Below are 16,946 nucleotides of genomic sequence, written 5' to 3'. Positions count from 1 at the left end.
AAGATGTGTAATGATGATACCAAATGATTTTCCTATTCCTCTCAGACTCTAAAAGATATGCTGTAATGGGAAACACAAACGCTAGGTTTTCAGTAAGCTGAAATCCTCTAAGAATATTAGCTTGTGAAAGCTATTTGCAGATGCATTTCTAATATGATGTGTTATAATGAGTAGTGGAGTATTAGTATTCAATAATAAATGCTGCAGTTTATTTCAGAATTTTGCAGGTGTGAATAAGTACAATGTCAAACTTCTGAAGAGGAATGAAAGTCCCAACATGCCTGTAATTCAGAAGGCTGCAGTTGATGGTCCCTGTGCAGGTGGAAAGGTAGGATGTAGATAGTTGATTTTCTTGTGCTTTTTGAATAACTTCAGTTTCCAGTGCACTTTGTTATAATTATTCCTGGTCAGTTGTGTGCAAATTCATGTTTATAACAGATACAAGGCAAACCTGTATAACCTCAATCATTCTTTAAATCAGTTCTCTAGTGGTCAATACTTGCATCTTTTTGGTATGCAAAACTTGATAAAAACAATCTCTGGATACCTGTTCACAATCTGTGCAGACAAGACTGTGATATGCCTAAGCTAAGAGGGGAAAAAAAAATCCTGAATAAGCATAAAATTAATCTCAAACTAATATACCCTGCCTCTTGCATCTGCTTGTGGTATACTAAGCTAATGTACCTTTTTTTTTAATTTATATTAAGAAGGACAATGGACTTGAAAGCCTTTTAGCTTCTTTGAAAATTTCCAAAGAAAATGAAGTGCAGACTTATTCCAAGGAAGCAAGAGCTACAAATGAAGAACATCTGTCACCACAATCATTTGCTATGGTCTGTATACTGCAGGAATCATTACATTGCAATTTAGCATCTGCTGTCGTAGCATCAATGCTTCTATTTAAAGAAACTCCATGAAACCTCATACTGCCTTTTTAAACATATTGATGAGCTTTTAATTAGCTATTCTCAAAGAAAATTAACAAACACACTTGTTTATGCTAAGATGCTGTTGTCTGTGCTTTGATAAAATGTAACTGATAGTAAAACAAAATTTCAGATTTTGTTACTGATTATGATTTTCAGATTTAAGTAAGAAAGTAGTGTTATCTGAATGCCTTCATGTCCCTGAATGGTTTATTTTATTTTTAAAGAAAGGAACACAGATGCTCAAAGAGATTTTGAAGATAGATAGCTCTGACCTGGAAACAAAGAATGAAGTGAAATCCCAAGTTCATGATGTTCCTGCTCCCCCTAGTAGACAGGATTGCCATGGAGCTGCCTTGCAATATAGACAAACAAAAAAAATGGGTATGTTTAGACATCATCTCATAGTTCAGAGCTTCACCTTGTAGGGACATTTTAGAACATAGTTAACAGTATAGTACTGAATTTCTGATAGTAATTACTGATTAGTAATAACGTGTCCATCTTCTTCAGTTCTAATTCTTTACTCAGATCGAAAAGTCTCTATATATCATCTCCTGGTTTTTGTTAATCAGATACGAAAATACCAGGAAAAGAAAATGCTTTTTTTTTTTCTGCTAATAACAAAGTTGCTATCCTTTCAGTGGAGGAAATGTTTGTGATACAGCTTTTTTTTTTTTTTTTTTCCTTCTTTCATCAGCTGCTTATATGAACAAGCCTCATAGCACTGGAGGCCCTCAGAACACACCAGCACTAGAAACTGGAGGTCACCCTTTTGCTTGCCCACAGCCTGCACTGTCTACTGTGTCTGAACTTTCTCGTATTTGTTCTCTTGTTGGAATGTCACAACCAGATTTCTCTTTCCTAAAAACACCACAGGTAAAAAGCTTTCTCTGCAAAAGTTAAAGTTCTAAACTCTGTTTCAACTGTCCTATATTAAGCATTTGGACTGAGCACTGAAATCTATCTAAAAATCAACCCAAGCTCCTTTTCTTGCCTCTTTTTGAAAACAAATAAACCAGGCCTCTGTTTGTGTCTCATAGTTTGTCTGTCTGCAGTACAAATGCCTTCAAAAAATCTTATCTCGTTTTTCTAGACCATGACAGTTTGTCACATAAAATTATCGAATGGTTTGTTGGTTCACGGACCACAGTGTCATTCTGAAGCTGAAGCAAAGGAGAAAGCTGCACTTTTTGCTTTACAGCGTTTGGTGAGGATGCAAAGAATCTTCTAAAATCTTTGTCTCTATTGCATTGCATCTGTTTGTAATCCTCCGTTTCCTTCATCATAGAGTTCTATAGGAATAAACTTCCCTTTGCCTCCACCTCCACCAGTGTTTCCAAATTACCAACCTCTGGGGGTTCCTGTACCACCTGGATCTATTCCTCCAGTATTTGCGCAACCCCCTGGTAAGTACTTGGCTAGTACACATTTCAAATATTGTTGTGATATCCTGCAATTGTAATAGTTCTTTATATGGAAATTAATGTCTTCCAGAAAGCTACATTTTTGGTCTTTGTTTATGTAGTTGTTTGTCTGAACTGCTTTGAAAACAGTTCATTAACCTCTTCTCATCAATATGCAAATTAATTCAATGCAAAGAATTGCGTCTTTACCAATTATTTCTTTTCCTCAGGATTGTATTTGTCCATTCAGTCTTAGTTGGTTTTTGAGTTGTTTTTTTTCCTCCTTCAAAACAATAGTAATTAGTTCAAAGCTGATAGTCCCAGTCCAGAATTTGTAAGCAATCTTTCTTGATTTTCTACATGGATTTTTTTTTTCCCCTGTATAGTTAATGGTTATCCATGCATTAGTGTTTTTATTTGCCTATTATCAAGTTTTATTGAAGTACTGCATCACAATCCTGTTGTACGCTGCCAAACATTAGCCTGGTAAGTAACCCCGCAAAAATTGCTGAAAATCCTGGTGTTTCTGGTTCCCATCTGTTTTGTATTCTACTAAAGCTCACATTCACAGCTAGTAATTAATGAGTCAGCACCATCGTAGCATCCTATACAGCAGCTGCTACATCTCTTTTCCCCAGGGTCTCTGTATTGTTGACTTGTTTCAAAAGAATGGCCTAAACTCACAGCCTTCTACTAATACAGTTGACTCAGCTAAGGATGTGAAGATCTCAAGTTAAGTGTGCTCTGAAACGCAGATGCTGTGACTTAGTGCTCTTAACTGCTGCCATCTATGTGTCGTTCTGTAAAAGCAAAATGGTTTGTTTGGGATTTTTTTTGATAATAAATAAATACTTATCTATTTTCAAGTAAGTATGAAGAATGTGAGGCTTTATTGGGAAGAGAAACAGCATGCGGACAAACGTAGCTGGAGTGCTTTTGAGGTCTTGAGGAGTTGGTATCCCTTTTTTGAGGAAGGAGAGCTAAAAGTTACTTATTTTCACAGCTAATATAATGCCTCCATCATCTCACATGTTTGGTGCGGTGTCCTGGGGAACTCCAGTGCCTAAACATTATTATGCTGGCTCCTATCCAGGAAATGTGTCTCTTGCGGGAACTATACCAGTTGGTTCTCACAACCAGTTTATACCTCTACAGGTAAGATTGGCAGGTTTGTCTTAATATTCTGTTTTTGTAAAAAAAGTGCCTACATGATGAATGCGACAACACCCCCACTGTGAAGCACTGTTTAGTATTAGAAAATTACTGTAAAACATCATATGCATGTTTTCTGAAAGTGGAATATTTGCAGTTTTTTGAGAATGCATTCTGTTAAATAATATTTATTTAATTTAAAGGTAACTAAAAAAAGGGCTGCTAGCAAGAAAAACTTTGAGCTCAAGGAGTTTCAGAGTTCCCCTCAAGCTGCACCACTAAAGAATGAACAGCCAGTGTCTTCTGACCACATTCAGCAAGATAGCTCTTCAGCTCCTTTAAAATCTCCTCAAGCTGCTCAATCCACTGTTTCATTTCAAGACAATGTGGCTACTCCAAGTGCTCCTCATAACAAATCAACACCAAACACTTCCAGCAAGCGAAAGCCAAGAAAGCTGGCTGTCAATTTTGGCGCACCAAAATCTTCAGAATAAATATGGTAGCTAGGTGTATTTTATCTTTAACTCTTCCCCCACTGTTATGTTCTATCATTTAAAAAAATCAGAAATCTCTATTAAAAAGACCAGCCACTTTAAGTATAATATAGAATTAAATCCATTTTATTTGCTATTATTTTCAAGTTGTTACGAAGACTATAAAAATTATGTTAAAACTTAATTATTTTGACTTAAATTAGCAAAAGCCAGGAAATGCTGAGTTAAGGTTACCATGCCATCCATTGTGCCTAGGTTTCTGAACAGTGGCTTACAGACTATACCGGGTAAGCAGCAATAACAGTGGCAACCTTAATTCAGAATTGCTGTGCTTTTTGGGAGGGATATGGTGCGGTAATAAGTTGGGCATCAAACATTGCTTAGTATGACACTTTGTATTCTAGCTTATTTTTAAATAGCATAATAAGGCAGAAAGGAAAAATTATTTAAATGCAGTTTTCACATTGGCTCTCCAGGTCATTCTGAGTTGAATCAGTGTGACTACAAACCTAACTACAGCGGAACTGCCAAATTCGCTGTAACTATGAACTGCTAGGATTTGTACCAGAGGGCAACAACTTTACAACTTTCAAAATGTAGGTATTACTGTATCTCTAGTACTAGAGTGGCAAAAAGTGGTTGCTGATGCAGAATCTGTTCCAGGAGACCCATTTATAGGATGTATTGAATAAAAAAAATACATTTGTGAAGTAGACCTCTTTGGTAAAGTATGTTTAATTTTTTTAAACTAGCAGCATTATCAATTTCATTGTTTTCTGATGATAAAATAACAGATATCTACTGCAGATCTGCATATCCCCCTAAAATGCTAGTGATATCCTCATTTTTTTCTAAATTATAAAAATGGGCAGAGTTTAAAGGTGTCCGTTTGTGTATTATGGCTGTCAAAGTAACGTTTAATTAGAGTCCATTTCAGACAAAAAGTTGACTTTCATTTTTGAAGGGAGCTATGTTGTAAAAGATGTAACTCCATCATTCTTAGTTCATATAGGAGAAAAAGAAGGCTGAAAGGTCCCTGTACTGTTTTTAACCCATGTGTTCCGTTCTTTTAAGAAATGTTCAGTCTAAGAGAAAATTCGAAGCCTCAATTGGTGCTGTTTACTGATGTTGATTAAACTTCATTTTTCTTCTTTATTCTAATCTGTTCCAGAAAAAATACTTTTCTTCTAAGGCCCAGGAAGCTTAGAAATAAAGCATACTTTAGTGATTCATTTTGTTGCCTCTGTTGGATCTGCAAGTCTGTAGACTTTCTTTCAGTTCCCCTACCTTGTTCTTTGCCTCTGTTTCTTGGTCTAGTACCAAGTTTCACGTTGTTACCATGTTATGGGATTTTTTTTATATTGATTTCTCTGAAACTAGTTGTTGCTTCAGCAGTATTAGAATAGCAGCAAGCCCTATAAAAAGGATCACAGAGGTAAAAACAAGGTTAAGAAATTTCATTTTGTTTTACTTAACATCACAAACCTTGTAGAATATTCTATATTAAGTCTTAAAATACCTTGGTTTTGTTTTTCTATTTATAGACATCTGTTCTCAAGAGTTTGAAGCCATATTGTGTGAAAGGAAAGTTTTATGTTTTGGTGATTTGTTGTCGTTAGCAATGCGAGACTGATGCGATGCTGACACACCAATATTTTAGAAGTGTTTATGTGAAATTTAGTTGTGAGACACAGATGTTATTCCCCCATAGACTCTATGAATTATCTGATCATCAGAGAAAAGATCTGTCTAGAAATTCCTGTGATGGAAATGAGGCTGCATTAGATTCTTGCATCGCCTAATCTCCCAGACTCTAGTCTCCTTTAAACTTTACCACAAGTGTCATCATAAAAGACTAAGCAGTTGATGATTGATAAACATATTGTAGTTTCTGTTGGAATTCCGAATTTCCTTGAAATTACAGAATTTTGACATATCTGGATAGACAATTTATGCACATTTTTTAGAAACAAAGTTATGAAGGACACTGTATTCTTAACACCAGTAAACACAGCAATTTTTATTATTAATTAATTACTTCAGACTTAGACTTTCTCTCCCTCTTCAAGTAGAATCGCTATATTTATTATATGTAGCTGGTTAAATACTTAATTCTGTAGCTGCTGCATATTGTATTAGTCCCTGGTTTTTAGTTTATATAGTCTATGATACTGACTGCCTGGTGCCCAGTTAATTACAGTTTTACATGTCCCGGTAGATGTAACATCTGCATTGACCTATGCCATGTCCCCTATGATTTCGGTTTTTATATTTTAACAAAGTGATTATGTTTAATTCATACAGATATAAATTTAAGCATTTGTTTTTCTCATAGATATAAAGTATTTTGTAAGCACTGGAGTTTTTCATTAGATCTTATACAGAGCAGTATTTTACTAAAAATCCAAAAGGGAAGACTTTTATGTGCGCGTTTTTGTAGTTTCTGATTTTTTTAAAATAACTTTTCATTGTTTATCTGCCAAGTGAAATGTTTTAAATTTGCATATGAATGGATACAGAATGTATTTTTTGTGCTGTTTAGTGTTAAGTGTGCATTTGCAGATTTTTAGCATGTAGTTGCACAAAGGACTGTGCAAAGATATTTTAAAATATGAATATATGATACACTGAAGGAAAAACATTCGTAAAAGTTAAATGCTATATAAAACTTTAATGCAATAGAATAATTTTATAAATTGTGTCTGTGTCTGCTTGGATTAAATATTGAAACAAGAAACATTACTTATTTTCACTGTTTTATTTTCAAATACTATATGGGAACTTCTGTATGCTCCAAACCAAAATTTTAAGATATAAATTAAATCTCATGAAGACCAATTTCTGTGATTCTCAGAAGCAGCAACTGCCCACCTCTGAGCTGTTTCTTGATGGCTTTCAACTACTACTCAATTAAAGATAGGAAGCTTGTTAAAAACGTTGTCGGTAACTAGATACTCATCTTCCAAAATTTCTTTGGCCTCTGTCACCCATTAGATTTGAAAAATAATAATTAAAAAAAAGCTAGAGAAAAGGCAGTAAGATTACTTCCCAGCAAATTCAGTCCTAGTGGTTCGTTCTTAACAGGGTGTAGAAACAGCTGAAAAATAGGAGCCATGGGTACCTGGAAGTATTTGACACCCCAATGGGAAGCCTTTTTCTGTACCTGGAGCAAAACATTGTGCTGAGATTTTTGCCACAGTAAAGAATAGTTACGTCACTTGTAACTAGGCTTCTAAGTGAAGCATAATGACAATCTGCACTAAAACCAGTATAATGTGTTTGAATGTCTTCAAGAGACAAATGGCAAGTTACACTTCATAATTAAATTTTCTCATCTCCAAAAATAGCAGGGTTTTTTAAATTCAGAATTGCCAAATTAATGTTACTAGATTTTACCCTTATTTTAGAGTGGGTAAATAAACTTCTCCACCTCTGTATTGTGTATATATGCTATGTGCAGAGTTCTCTTATCTATAAGATTATGTTCAAACTGTATGTGGTTTTCCCTTTTAAAGCGTAATGAACGCTGTAGTCATGCCAGTTAATTCTTAATATCTTTGGTTGTGAGTTACGACCTTCGTTAGGATCTGTCTTTTGCCATCTGCAGCACCAGCTTTTCATGTAGAGAGATGTTATTTCCCTTCTCGTAGATTATGGTATGAATTAGCTTGTTTAAAGCAACTAGTATAAAGAATGGAGTACACTCTCAACATGACCGGCTGCTGCACCTTTGTGCAACAATATTCTGTATAGAACAGTCTGGTTGGTGCATACATTCAGGTCATATTACTCAACATGAAGATACCAAGATACAATCTTGCATTTCGTAAGCTGTCTTCAAATTAAGTCAGTGGACTTCTCAAGTACTGCAGTTATCCTGCATGGCAAGTTCTGCCTTGTTACTTTTCCTGTCTTAATATATAGCACTAAAGAAAATTAAATTAAGTAAAGGGATAACTTTTTAAAATTTACCAGTTTGTGTGTCATAAATCTTGCGTGGACACTCCTATTCAAAAAATAAGTGACTTTTGTTCAATTTAGTTTAGTTCATCTGAACTACTATATGGATGACCCCTGAGAGTGAGGAATCTCAAAGAAGGAATAGTTATTTACAGTAAGGGACTTTTTTAGTCTTTTTATTTGAGATGTGATCTCCATATGTATTCCATAATCAGCCTTCCTTACTACTGAGAGACAGTTATGTTCTTCTCTTTCTGTCTCTGGAAAGGGGACACAGTGACACCAAGGGCATAAGGGCAGTCTGAATACACACTCTTGGCCAAAAGAATCCAAATTCAGGTGCATGAGGACCCATGAATGTTGAGACTGTAACTGATATGTATTTTGAAGAATCGGATATCGTGAGGTAAGTAGCTCCTGTTTTATTAACAAAAGAATCTGTGGTTCCCACAACAGTTCCTTATTGCTTCCAGTTGTTAAGAGGTTTTTTACTCTTTTTCTGTAGTTTACAAATTTCCTGTTTCATTTCTGCTTTGAAAGACAATGCAAATCAAAGAGAACAGAAGGAGTCGCAGTGCCATCAAGTGCAAACAGTAAACCTGATTCCTGTTATTTGAAAGGGGAAGAGAAAGCATTTTTCATTAAAGCTTACTGCTTTTTCTGGCAATACTTGGTCAGTAAGCATGACCGCATCGGCGTTCCTTTGTGAAAGTTGATAATCGCCCTCAGTCCTGTATTTTGAGTAATGGCAAGAAAGACAAAGGCTGTCAATGAAAAGCCAAAATGTAATTTCTGTGCCAGTAACAATAGCAATAAAAATCAAAGTTGGCAACTTTTAGCATGTTGAGGGTACAGAGTGATCTATTTCAGTGTAACCTATGCATGTTTTACATTTAGCACTAATTTGGGATAAAACGTGACATTTACTAATAGCTCCTGATGTTTCTTCTGGTACATATTTTTTTTGAAACAGCTGAAATGCAATGTTTTGTCAGTCATTGAAGGCTTAACTCAGCAGGGTAATGGAGAGCAGTATAGGCTGCTGGAACCTCTGAGTTTACTGAGCCTATACTGAGATGGTTCGTTCTTCTAGATTTTTCTCTGTTTAATTTTCTTTTTTCTTCCCCTTGCTTTTTTAATTACTTTTTTAAAGTGGCTAGGTCTTACTGAAACAATGGTTCTTAAGTGCTTTTTCATCACTTTAGCCTCTAGCATATCCATTCTCTTGTTCTACTTAAGCTTCATTGATGGCCACTTTCCTCTCTTTAAGATTTTTTTTTTCCTGTGAATTTCCAGACTTTGAAATCAGTGTTCTTTTAAAGAGCTGTTCAGCCCTAGATTTTCTATGTACAAATGACCATTCATCACATGTGTATGTACACACACACACACACACACACACATATATATATATATGGGTTTGGGACTCAATCTCTTTATTTTCGCAAAGCTGTTCATAGTTATGTCATTTTTAGTTCACATCATAATTCCTCAAGAGACATCCAGAGGATGATGGACATTTTCTTGTATATACACATTGCACATCTCTGAATGTAGTTCTTATGTGGTGTGGGTTAAAAGCATGGGCAAATAATGAAACATTAACAGAATACGTATGCCAGTTTTCACTTCACTTGTTTTGGTAAATAAATTCTTGGCTTAAAACGTGGTTGTCCTAAAGTCCACCTCATTCTCTGTCAAAGGTTACCTCTGTCACAGAGCTGGCAGAAGGGAAGGACTGCTTGTACCTCAGGCACGATGCGAAATCTCACGTATGTGGGCACAGTTTTGATGTGCAATTCTCTAGTGAAAATGCTGGCTTAACCAGTCTCCTATTACTTGTTCCCACTGGATCGTGCCAAACTCTATCGCCACATTATGAACCATATCAAGGAATTAATCTGATTGAAACTCTCCCCCATGTTATTTTTCAGCCTGATAGTTTGCCGTGGAGCCACGAGAACAGCTGTGTTGGTACAACAGTTCGCAGTGTGAGGGCGGGATGATTTAGCAAGAATGGAACTGCTTAAGAAACATCCCATTGCTGCCTAAAACTCATATCACCCCTGGAGCTAAAATGCTAGATTAACTGATGTCATTGTACGTGGTTCTGTCGACTTCAAGGAGAGTGGTAAATTCTGGCAGGAGTACAGGAGGAACTGCTGAGAATGGTCATATGGTAAATTATTGCAGCAAAATTTGCCAAAAGGTCATCACTTTCATTTTGGGCTGTCTGTTAAGTTTTTAGGCAAGGCTTAATGAATGACGTGTGTGGGCTGCACCAACCAATGGAGCAACAGAAATCAGTGGGCTCTTTCTTATTTGAATGCAAACTGACAAAGGACTCTGAGGTCAATGCTTTCATAATGTTAAAACTTGTTAAAATGGTAGAGCTAGGGAAGTAGTTAAAATGGTAAATTAGAGCTTGATGAGGCAGCAGAAGGGTAGACGCATCTTGACAAAATATGGCTAAGGAAGGGAAGTTAAAGAGGAAAACATGCATTCGAAGTTTTGGGTCTTGCTGTCCTAGATTCCAGTAGCTGGAATCCTGTTAGCACTGCCAGTGGCAAGTTTGATCCTTACTGGAAGCCTGGGGTGAGCAAAGAGGCTCCTATGTATCGGTCGCACCACAGAAATGTACCTGAGAATACTTCTATTTGAAAGAAAAAATAAGTTACCTATTCCAAATACAGTTTAATTAATAAATTGGAAATTTTAATTAATAATCTGGTGCTAGAAAATATCAATATAATGTTTTCTTTCTAGTTATTAGGTCTGCTGGGTCTGTAGCACCCCCATCTCTCAAGGCCTGTTTTAACCTGGATAACTGGGGCAAACCCCTCTTGCTTGGCATCCTCTAAAGTGTACTTATTGCTGACTGAAACATGCTGAACGTGGTGACATTGCTTATAAATATTCAATATGAACTACTTGTGGTGTGGGTTTTGCCATTTCTGCCAGTGATGGATGATCTTGTCCCTGATGTTCTGCCATTTGGTTGGTTTTACTTCATAATAACTCCTTTCCTTTGCTACAGCATTGATCCAAGTCCCTGGAGTGCCTCCACTCCTTCATTTGGTTTGATATTCCAGGAAAAGATAAGACCAGTCATGCTTTCCAGAGACAAAGGAAACTGAGGATTTCAGCAGAGAAGATGCAGAAGCATGGGACGTGGCTGCTGCGTTAATGGGTATGTGACCCCAGGTGTGTGAATTCTCTGCCTCCTGAGCAGTGGAAGTGGCACGTGCACGCTCCCACTCCAACGGGAAGACGAGGGTGGTAGCAGAGGTTACACAGGCTGGTTATCAGCCTTTGGGGGGTGTCGGTACATCTTCACTTTTAATTGAATGTTTCTGGTCTGTGCTAAGATGAACTTGGGATTTTTACCCATGTTGGTGATAAGATTTTTCTCTGAGGGTGACAGAGGTTTTGGGTATACAAAGAGTGCCTGGGTGGGAATTATATTATTTATGACAAAATAACATTAGCTAATGTCAGGTAAGTCATGTATGGACAAGCTATGCATGTCTGAAAACCTCTTGCCTCCTTTGTTGCATTGTTTTTATCACATTGCAAACAGAACAATAATATAAAATTTGTATTTCATAAGCCTCTCATCAATTGAGCAATTTAAATACATGCTGTATAACTGAGATTTACGCATGGACTGCAACTATGCAAGTTGGTTCACGTTATCTTTTTCCAACATACATTTGGTGTTCCTTTTCAAGATGCATCTAAGCTCTTATTAACATTTTAAACAGAGTTTAAGATTTGCATAAAGAAATCGGTTTGCATAAAGAAATCAGCTTATGGTAACTTCCATGCTATAGAACGGGTATGTATTTATTACATTAAGAGCTTCTAGAAGAAAAAAGTAACCTGTACCTCCATTTTCTTTTGGAAGTTTTGTTTCATCTTACAATGAGATGGGCCCCGCTTGTATTGATACTGTAAAAAGATGAAAGATGTCTCGATGCATTTTCCCAATTTTACTTAAGGCTTCTTAGTTTTTGAATGTTTGGAGAAGTTTTTGTCTTTTTACACCAGTTACACATGTTGAGTCTTATTTTGGGAGCTTTCTTCAGGAGTTCTAAATAATTATTATTTACCGAAACTAACAGAATAATTGAATTGCTTTGAAGAAAAATAGTCTGAATCGGATATGAAGTACTTCATACCTTTCTCTGACATACATCTGTTAGCTGTATGTCAAGAGATTATAACTTGTCAAGTTGTAGTCAAAGAGAATATAAAAGTCAAAGAGATGATGACTTCTTAATGAGTCGTTCCTTTGGGAGGAGAGTTAAAGCAGCCATTCCTTGGCTTTCTCTTTCACATGCCTTCGGAGCCCCGTGATTCGAACCTTTGTCCCAGTGACCTCTGTGGCTGCCCGGGCGAGGGGGGCACCTCTCCTTATGCAGCTTTCACTTTCCTGGTTTAAAGATCCAATAACATCAGGCTGTTATCCCACATAATATCCTTTCATTGTTCATAATGCAATTTTTTGCAAGAGGGGACAAACAGAAGTGCAAGGGGAAAATACTCTCTCTGTATCTTTTGCTTTTCCTGCTCTAATTAAATGAGGAGTTAAAACGAATTGACAAATTCTTCTAATTAAATCGGGGTTAAAATGAGATTCTACTGATAGTAGTTTGGGGATGAGCATCCCAAAACTTACTGCTTAACTTAAGAGTGTTTCTGGTCATTCCTGTTTAAAAACCACCACCCCATCTAAGGGCGATATGGGGACAGGGCTGTCACTAACTCTGTTCCAACAGTAATTTTAATCGTGGCTCCCTCTCTGAAGGAGAATGATGGCACAAGAGAATTGCTGCAGATGAAGATTTCTTATAATTACCTGTAATTTGTTCACTGACACTCGCTACTTTTCAGTGTCAAATCCTGGACTTTCAACTAGGGGACAGTTTGATTACAGCTTTGATTTAATTCGTGTTATGTGTTCTTGTCCCTTGTACCTCCACTCAGACCTCTTTTCATCCCTGGGATTCAAGATATTCAGTATATTCAGCAGCCTCCATCAGCAGCGCTTTTGCTAGTCATGTGTAATATGTATGACAGTGAGTAAATACAGCGAATAGTGGGAGTAATGGGGATGTTGCGTTTGGGATCAAGTGCGAGAGTTTTGAAAGGATCTGATTCATTTGTTGCCTCAATATATGCTGCGTGAGGTTCTTAAGGCACATTTCCTGTGATATGCTGTCAGCAAACCACACTCGATGTTGGTTGTTCCCAGACCCACGCGGCTCAAGACTCTTGTGCGGTACGGCTGGATGGAGAACGGGCTTTCGGTGGGATGGTGGCTCTGAGGCAGCACTGGTACTGTGACAAACATTCCAGTTCTGTCTTGTAGAAACGCTTTAACGTTTTGGTGTTTAAAAGCCTTTTACGAGTATTCGCTAAAGTTATATAGAAACTGCACAGAGTAAATAAGTTTTGGTTCGGTGGTTTTGCCCTGAGGGCCCTCAGCAGGCGCCGTCGCTGCCGGGAAACCCGCCCCCCCCTCTTTCTCCTCCGTGAGGCCGCAGGTGCCACCGGCCCCACCAGGCCCAGGGGCCGCCCGCCCGTCGCCCTCTCCGCCCCGCGGCCGCAGCTGCTGCCGCGCTGCCAGGCCGCGGCCTGTGGAGGCGGTGCCGAGGCCCGCCCCCGGCCGCCGCGCTCCCCGCGCCCATAGGCCGGCCGGGCGCCCACCCCGCGGCGGGGCGGTGGTTTTCTGGCGGGCGGCGGCCGCCCCGCCGCACTCCGCGATGCCGTGCGGGCAGCAGGAGAGCGGCGGTAGCGCGGCCCCCGGGCGGTACGTGGTGGGGGTGGACGTGGGCAGCACGGTGGTGAAGTGCCACGTCTACGACTGGGCGGCCGCGGTCAGAGGCTCCAGCTGTAGGAAGGTGAGTCCGCGGAGGGCGGCGGCCTCGCCGGGACCGGGCGGGCGAGGGGCAGCCTGAGGTGGCGTTCGCCTCAGGGCGCTGTCGAGCCGGGGCCGGGCGTGCCCGCGCTCCCCCGAGCGCCGGGCGGTTTCGACCCGCGGGTCCCGGAGCCGTGCGGGTCCCAGCGGGCGGCGGGTCGGGGCTCACCCGGGCTTTTCTCGGCGCCTGGGCACCCCCTGAGCCGTGGGGGGCGGCGGCTTCCCCAGGGCCCCCCGAGCGGCCGGGGTGAAACGAGCCCCCCAGGCCGGCGGTGAGCCCCGCGGGGACACCGCCATTGTGCTCCCCATTCGCCTCTCGGCGTTTGCTGCCGCCCGGTGGGCCCTGTTACCTTGGCGTAAGTCGCTCCCTGACTAATCCCTCTCCGAAGAAAACGACTTTTGTTAGCTAGGGCATAGCGGAGGCTTGAGTAGGGCTTGCATTTACACACGTCCCATTATGCGCTGTGTAAAAGAAAAAAAAATAATGATAACTTTGGAATGTGAGTTTCAGGCTGCTTTTGGTTTCTATGGCTCTTGATTTTGGGATCAAGACAATCTCCAGAATTAACTTTTTTGTTGTTAGCTGTTGCAGTGAAAAGATTGCGGTGAGGGGAAGTGTAAGACACCTGGTGGGTTTTCAGAGGCGGAGGGGGATGTTCCCCTCAGTGGAGCTGACCCTTCACTGGGCACCCGGCTGGCAGATGCTCCCAGGTTTGCTGTGCTGTGCTGCCGGTGAGCTGCTCGGGGGCATCAGTGTCCGAGTTTAGCAGTGCAGCCAAAAGGCTCTCTGGGAAACCTGGGTTCCAGTTTGGAGCCTCAGAGGGGGTTTATGGGTTTCCCTGTTCCTTGGGGTTTGGGCTTCTTTATTCTCTCTGAACTGAGGAAGCCTTCTAGAGATCACACACCCGCTTTCAACTATGTTCTAAAAGTGACGAACACTGTTGTTTTGTCTGTTGCAGTACATTCAGAAAATTAAGAACAAAAAAAAAAAAGGCAAACCCGAACTTATTTGCATAAACTTTCACAAGAATGCACGTTTCTGTGAACTAGGAATCATAATGATGCTGTGTATCTTCCATTAACAGGTGGAATCGCTTTATCCTCGTCCTGGCTGGGTTGAATTAGATCCTGAAGTGCTGTGGAGTCAGTTTGTTGGTGTAATAAAAGAGGCTGTACAAGGTAATGGCTTATAAAGTTTGAAAAAGTAATAGATTATTCATCAAAATTAGTAAAGTTAGTTAATTAGGTAATAAGGTTATTTTTGTTTATTTAAAAAGAAGTATTGAAAATTCATAACAGCACAGGTTTACAGCATACTTTAAGGCCTATTTGATCATTATGTAAATCCCTTTTTTTTGTGGGGCCAGCTGAGGATTGAAGTAGAACCAGAAGCAGTGTTCATAGTTGATTTACATGTTGGTGACAGCTCCTTGTTGCTCCGGCTTTGTGTACATGTATCCTTCCCTAGTGTATGTCTTCCTTCCTCCAGATGCCTCTGTGTACAAACAGAGAGTAGGCTTGTTTCCTCCTCTGTTTCCCTGCTATTCTACTGCCGCTTTGTGTGTGCATGGATGTAAGTCTATGAGAGAACGAAGTTAGGATGCTGCATAGTTGCACTCTCTTGATTACAACCTGACCTTCCCACTTTCCCCATTCAAACTACAAACAGTTCTTACCATATGATTTCTGTATTATAGTTCTTCTCTACTTGTACTTTAGCCTAAAATTTCCTGCTATTCCATGCACTAAAACACAACTCCCTTTTCTGCCAAACTTCTGATGTTTTTTTTTTCCTCCTTTTCTGGATGCTGCTCTAGCCACGTGCTTACTCTCTACAACACCCACAGCTTTCCCATTATACCAGCTCCAGATCCAGTATGGATCACCTTCTATGGCACACTGATGCCATGGACCTGCCAGCTGCACCCCAGGTCGCTTTCTTGCAGTGCCCCAGCCTCCTTGTCGTGTGTGTGCATCATACTCTTTCATTCAGCTCCTCCTGTTCAGCTCCTCTTGCAGTTTGGTCTCCAAGTGTTGCTCTGCCTCCGAGCCTGGCTCAAGGCAAAACTGCTCTTGTCCCTTCCTTTGGAAGGCAGCCCAGGGGACAGGGAAAGTAACCATTACCAGGTGTAAGCTGCAGATGATTATTTTGGTCTCTTGGTCTGTTTTCTCAGCAACCACAATTTTTCTATCACAAGAATAGCGATGCCACCTCAACCCCTAAAGACTTTGCTAGTTTCCTCCACTCCCATTCTGTGGGGCAAATCAGGAAGCAAGATTTTTCAGCTAGTTTTAAAAGGGGAAGCTTTTTTTTGTGGCCAAGCTGTGTGTGCTGTCAGCAAGTTGTTTTTAAGTGCCTGTGTAACGTAAGTGAGCATAAGCCCACACTGCTGTCACAAGCAGCAGTCCCACCCTCCTTTTTACAGGGTTGTTTCAAGTCCAGAGCAGTCTCCTGAGTCAAGTCCCTGTGCAGTTGTTTGTGCCAGCAGAGCTTCACGAATATTTGTGCCAGCGCAAGAGAGGGTGTGGTACCGGGGCAGGAATGACTTGCTGAAAGCAGAAAGAAGGCATAGGAGCACTTCAGTTTACAGGGCTTGTGGAGCTAAAACTTGTGAGTTTGTGCACGAGTGCATGAGCTGATGTAGTTCGGTACTACCTAAAGGTGGAACCTGCATCTGGCTGCATGGTCCCAGCCCTCCCTCTCCCTCTGGTACTGGTTCAAGCCTTCCAGGAGACAGCTTAGCTGAAAAATGTCTGTGTTTGTGTTCTACTTTTTTCTGTTTAATGGAAGTTAGCTCTACTCACGTAGGGCCCTAGAAAGCATGGCAGTTGACACAGGGAAAGTGGTGGGAGCACGCAGGTTGTGGAGATGGGGAGGAGTAACGCATGCCACTAATCTGTAGTGAGCTGCTGTAGTACTGGTCTGGCTTTGCCTTCAGTTTAGACCTAGCTGCTACTGAAAAAGAAACACTGCTGTTCTCAAGCCACTTGCTCTCAGGTCCTCCTCCCATACGCTCCTGCTCCCATCAGCACTTGTGCAGGCGGTTGGAGCAGGTAGCCTTGCGAAAGCACTGATTTAATT

General features: G+C 40.3%; 2 protein-coding genes across 15 annotated transcripts in view; both read left to right on the top strand.

The window, feature by feature from the left end:
* XRN1 (5'-3' exoribonuclease 1) overlaps window positions 1–11,038 on the top strand; it is a 39,466-nt gene extending 28,428 nt beyond the window's left edge. For 5 of the 12 annotated variants that reach the window (XM_074592724.1, XM_074592721.1, XM_074592717.1 and 2 more), the window contains 8 exons: window positions 218–328; window positions 711–836; window positions 1,157–1,313; window positions 1,630–1,808; window positions 2,026–2,139; window positions 2,221–2,338; window positions 3,339–3,490; window positions 3,691–6,723. In XM_074592724.1, the coding sequence (XP_074448825.1) occupies window positions 218–328; window positions 711–836; window positions 1,157–1,313; window positions 1,630–1,808; window positions 2,026–2,139; window positions 2,221–2,338; window positions 3,339–3,490; window positions 3,691–3,981 (1,248 nt within the window). In that variant the 3' untranslated portion in view covers window positions 3,982–6,723. Of the gene's footprint in view, window positions 1–217; window positions 329–710; window positions 837–1,156; window positions 1,314–1,629; window positions 1,809–2,025; window positions 2,140–2,220; window positions 2,339–3,338; window positions 3,491–3,690; window positions 6,724–8,179; window positions 8,348–9,875; window positions 10,867–10,978 lie in introns of those variants that run through there. The other 7 variants (XR_012587727.1, XR_012587728.1, XR_012587726.1 and 4 more) reach the window with 7 other exon arrangements.
* GK5 (glycerol kinase 5) overlaps window positions 10,103–16,946 on the top strand; it is a 28,780-nt gene continuing 21,936 nt past the window's right edge. Inside the window, exons 1-3 of one of the 3 annotated variants that reach the window (XM_074592729.1) lie at window positions 10,103–10,120; window positions 11,034–11,131; window positions 14,950–15,043. Coding sequence is in view for 2 of the 3 variants with exons in the window: in XM_074592730.1 (XP_074448831.1) it covers window positions 13,710–13,847; window positions 14,950–15,043 (232 nt within the window). In the remaining variant the exon portion in view is untranslated. Of the gene's footprint in view, window positions 10,121–11,033; window positions 11,132–13,433; window positions 13,848–14,949; window positions 15,044–16,946 lie in introns of those variants that run through there. The other 2 variants (XM_074592730.1, XM_074592727.1) reach the window with 2 other exon arrangements.

Source organism: Larus michahellis, chromosome 6, assembly GCF_964199755.1.
Source record: "Larus michahellis chromosome 6, bLarMic1.1, whole genome shotgun sequence".
NCBI lineage: Eukaryota > Metazoa > Chordata > Aves > Charadriiformes > Laridae > Larus > Larus michahellis.
Note: the sequence above shows the minus strand (reverse complement) of the source record. Positions and strands in the feature narration are given on the sequence as shown.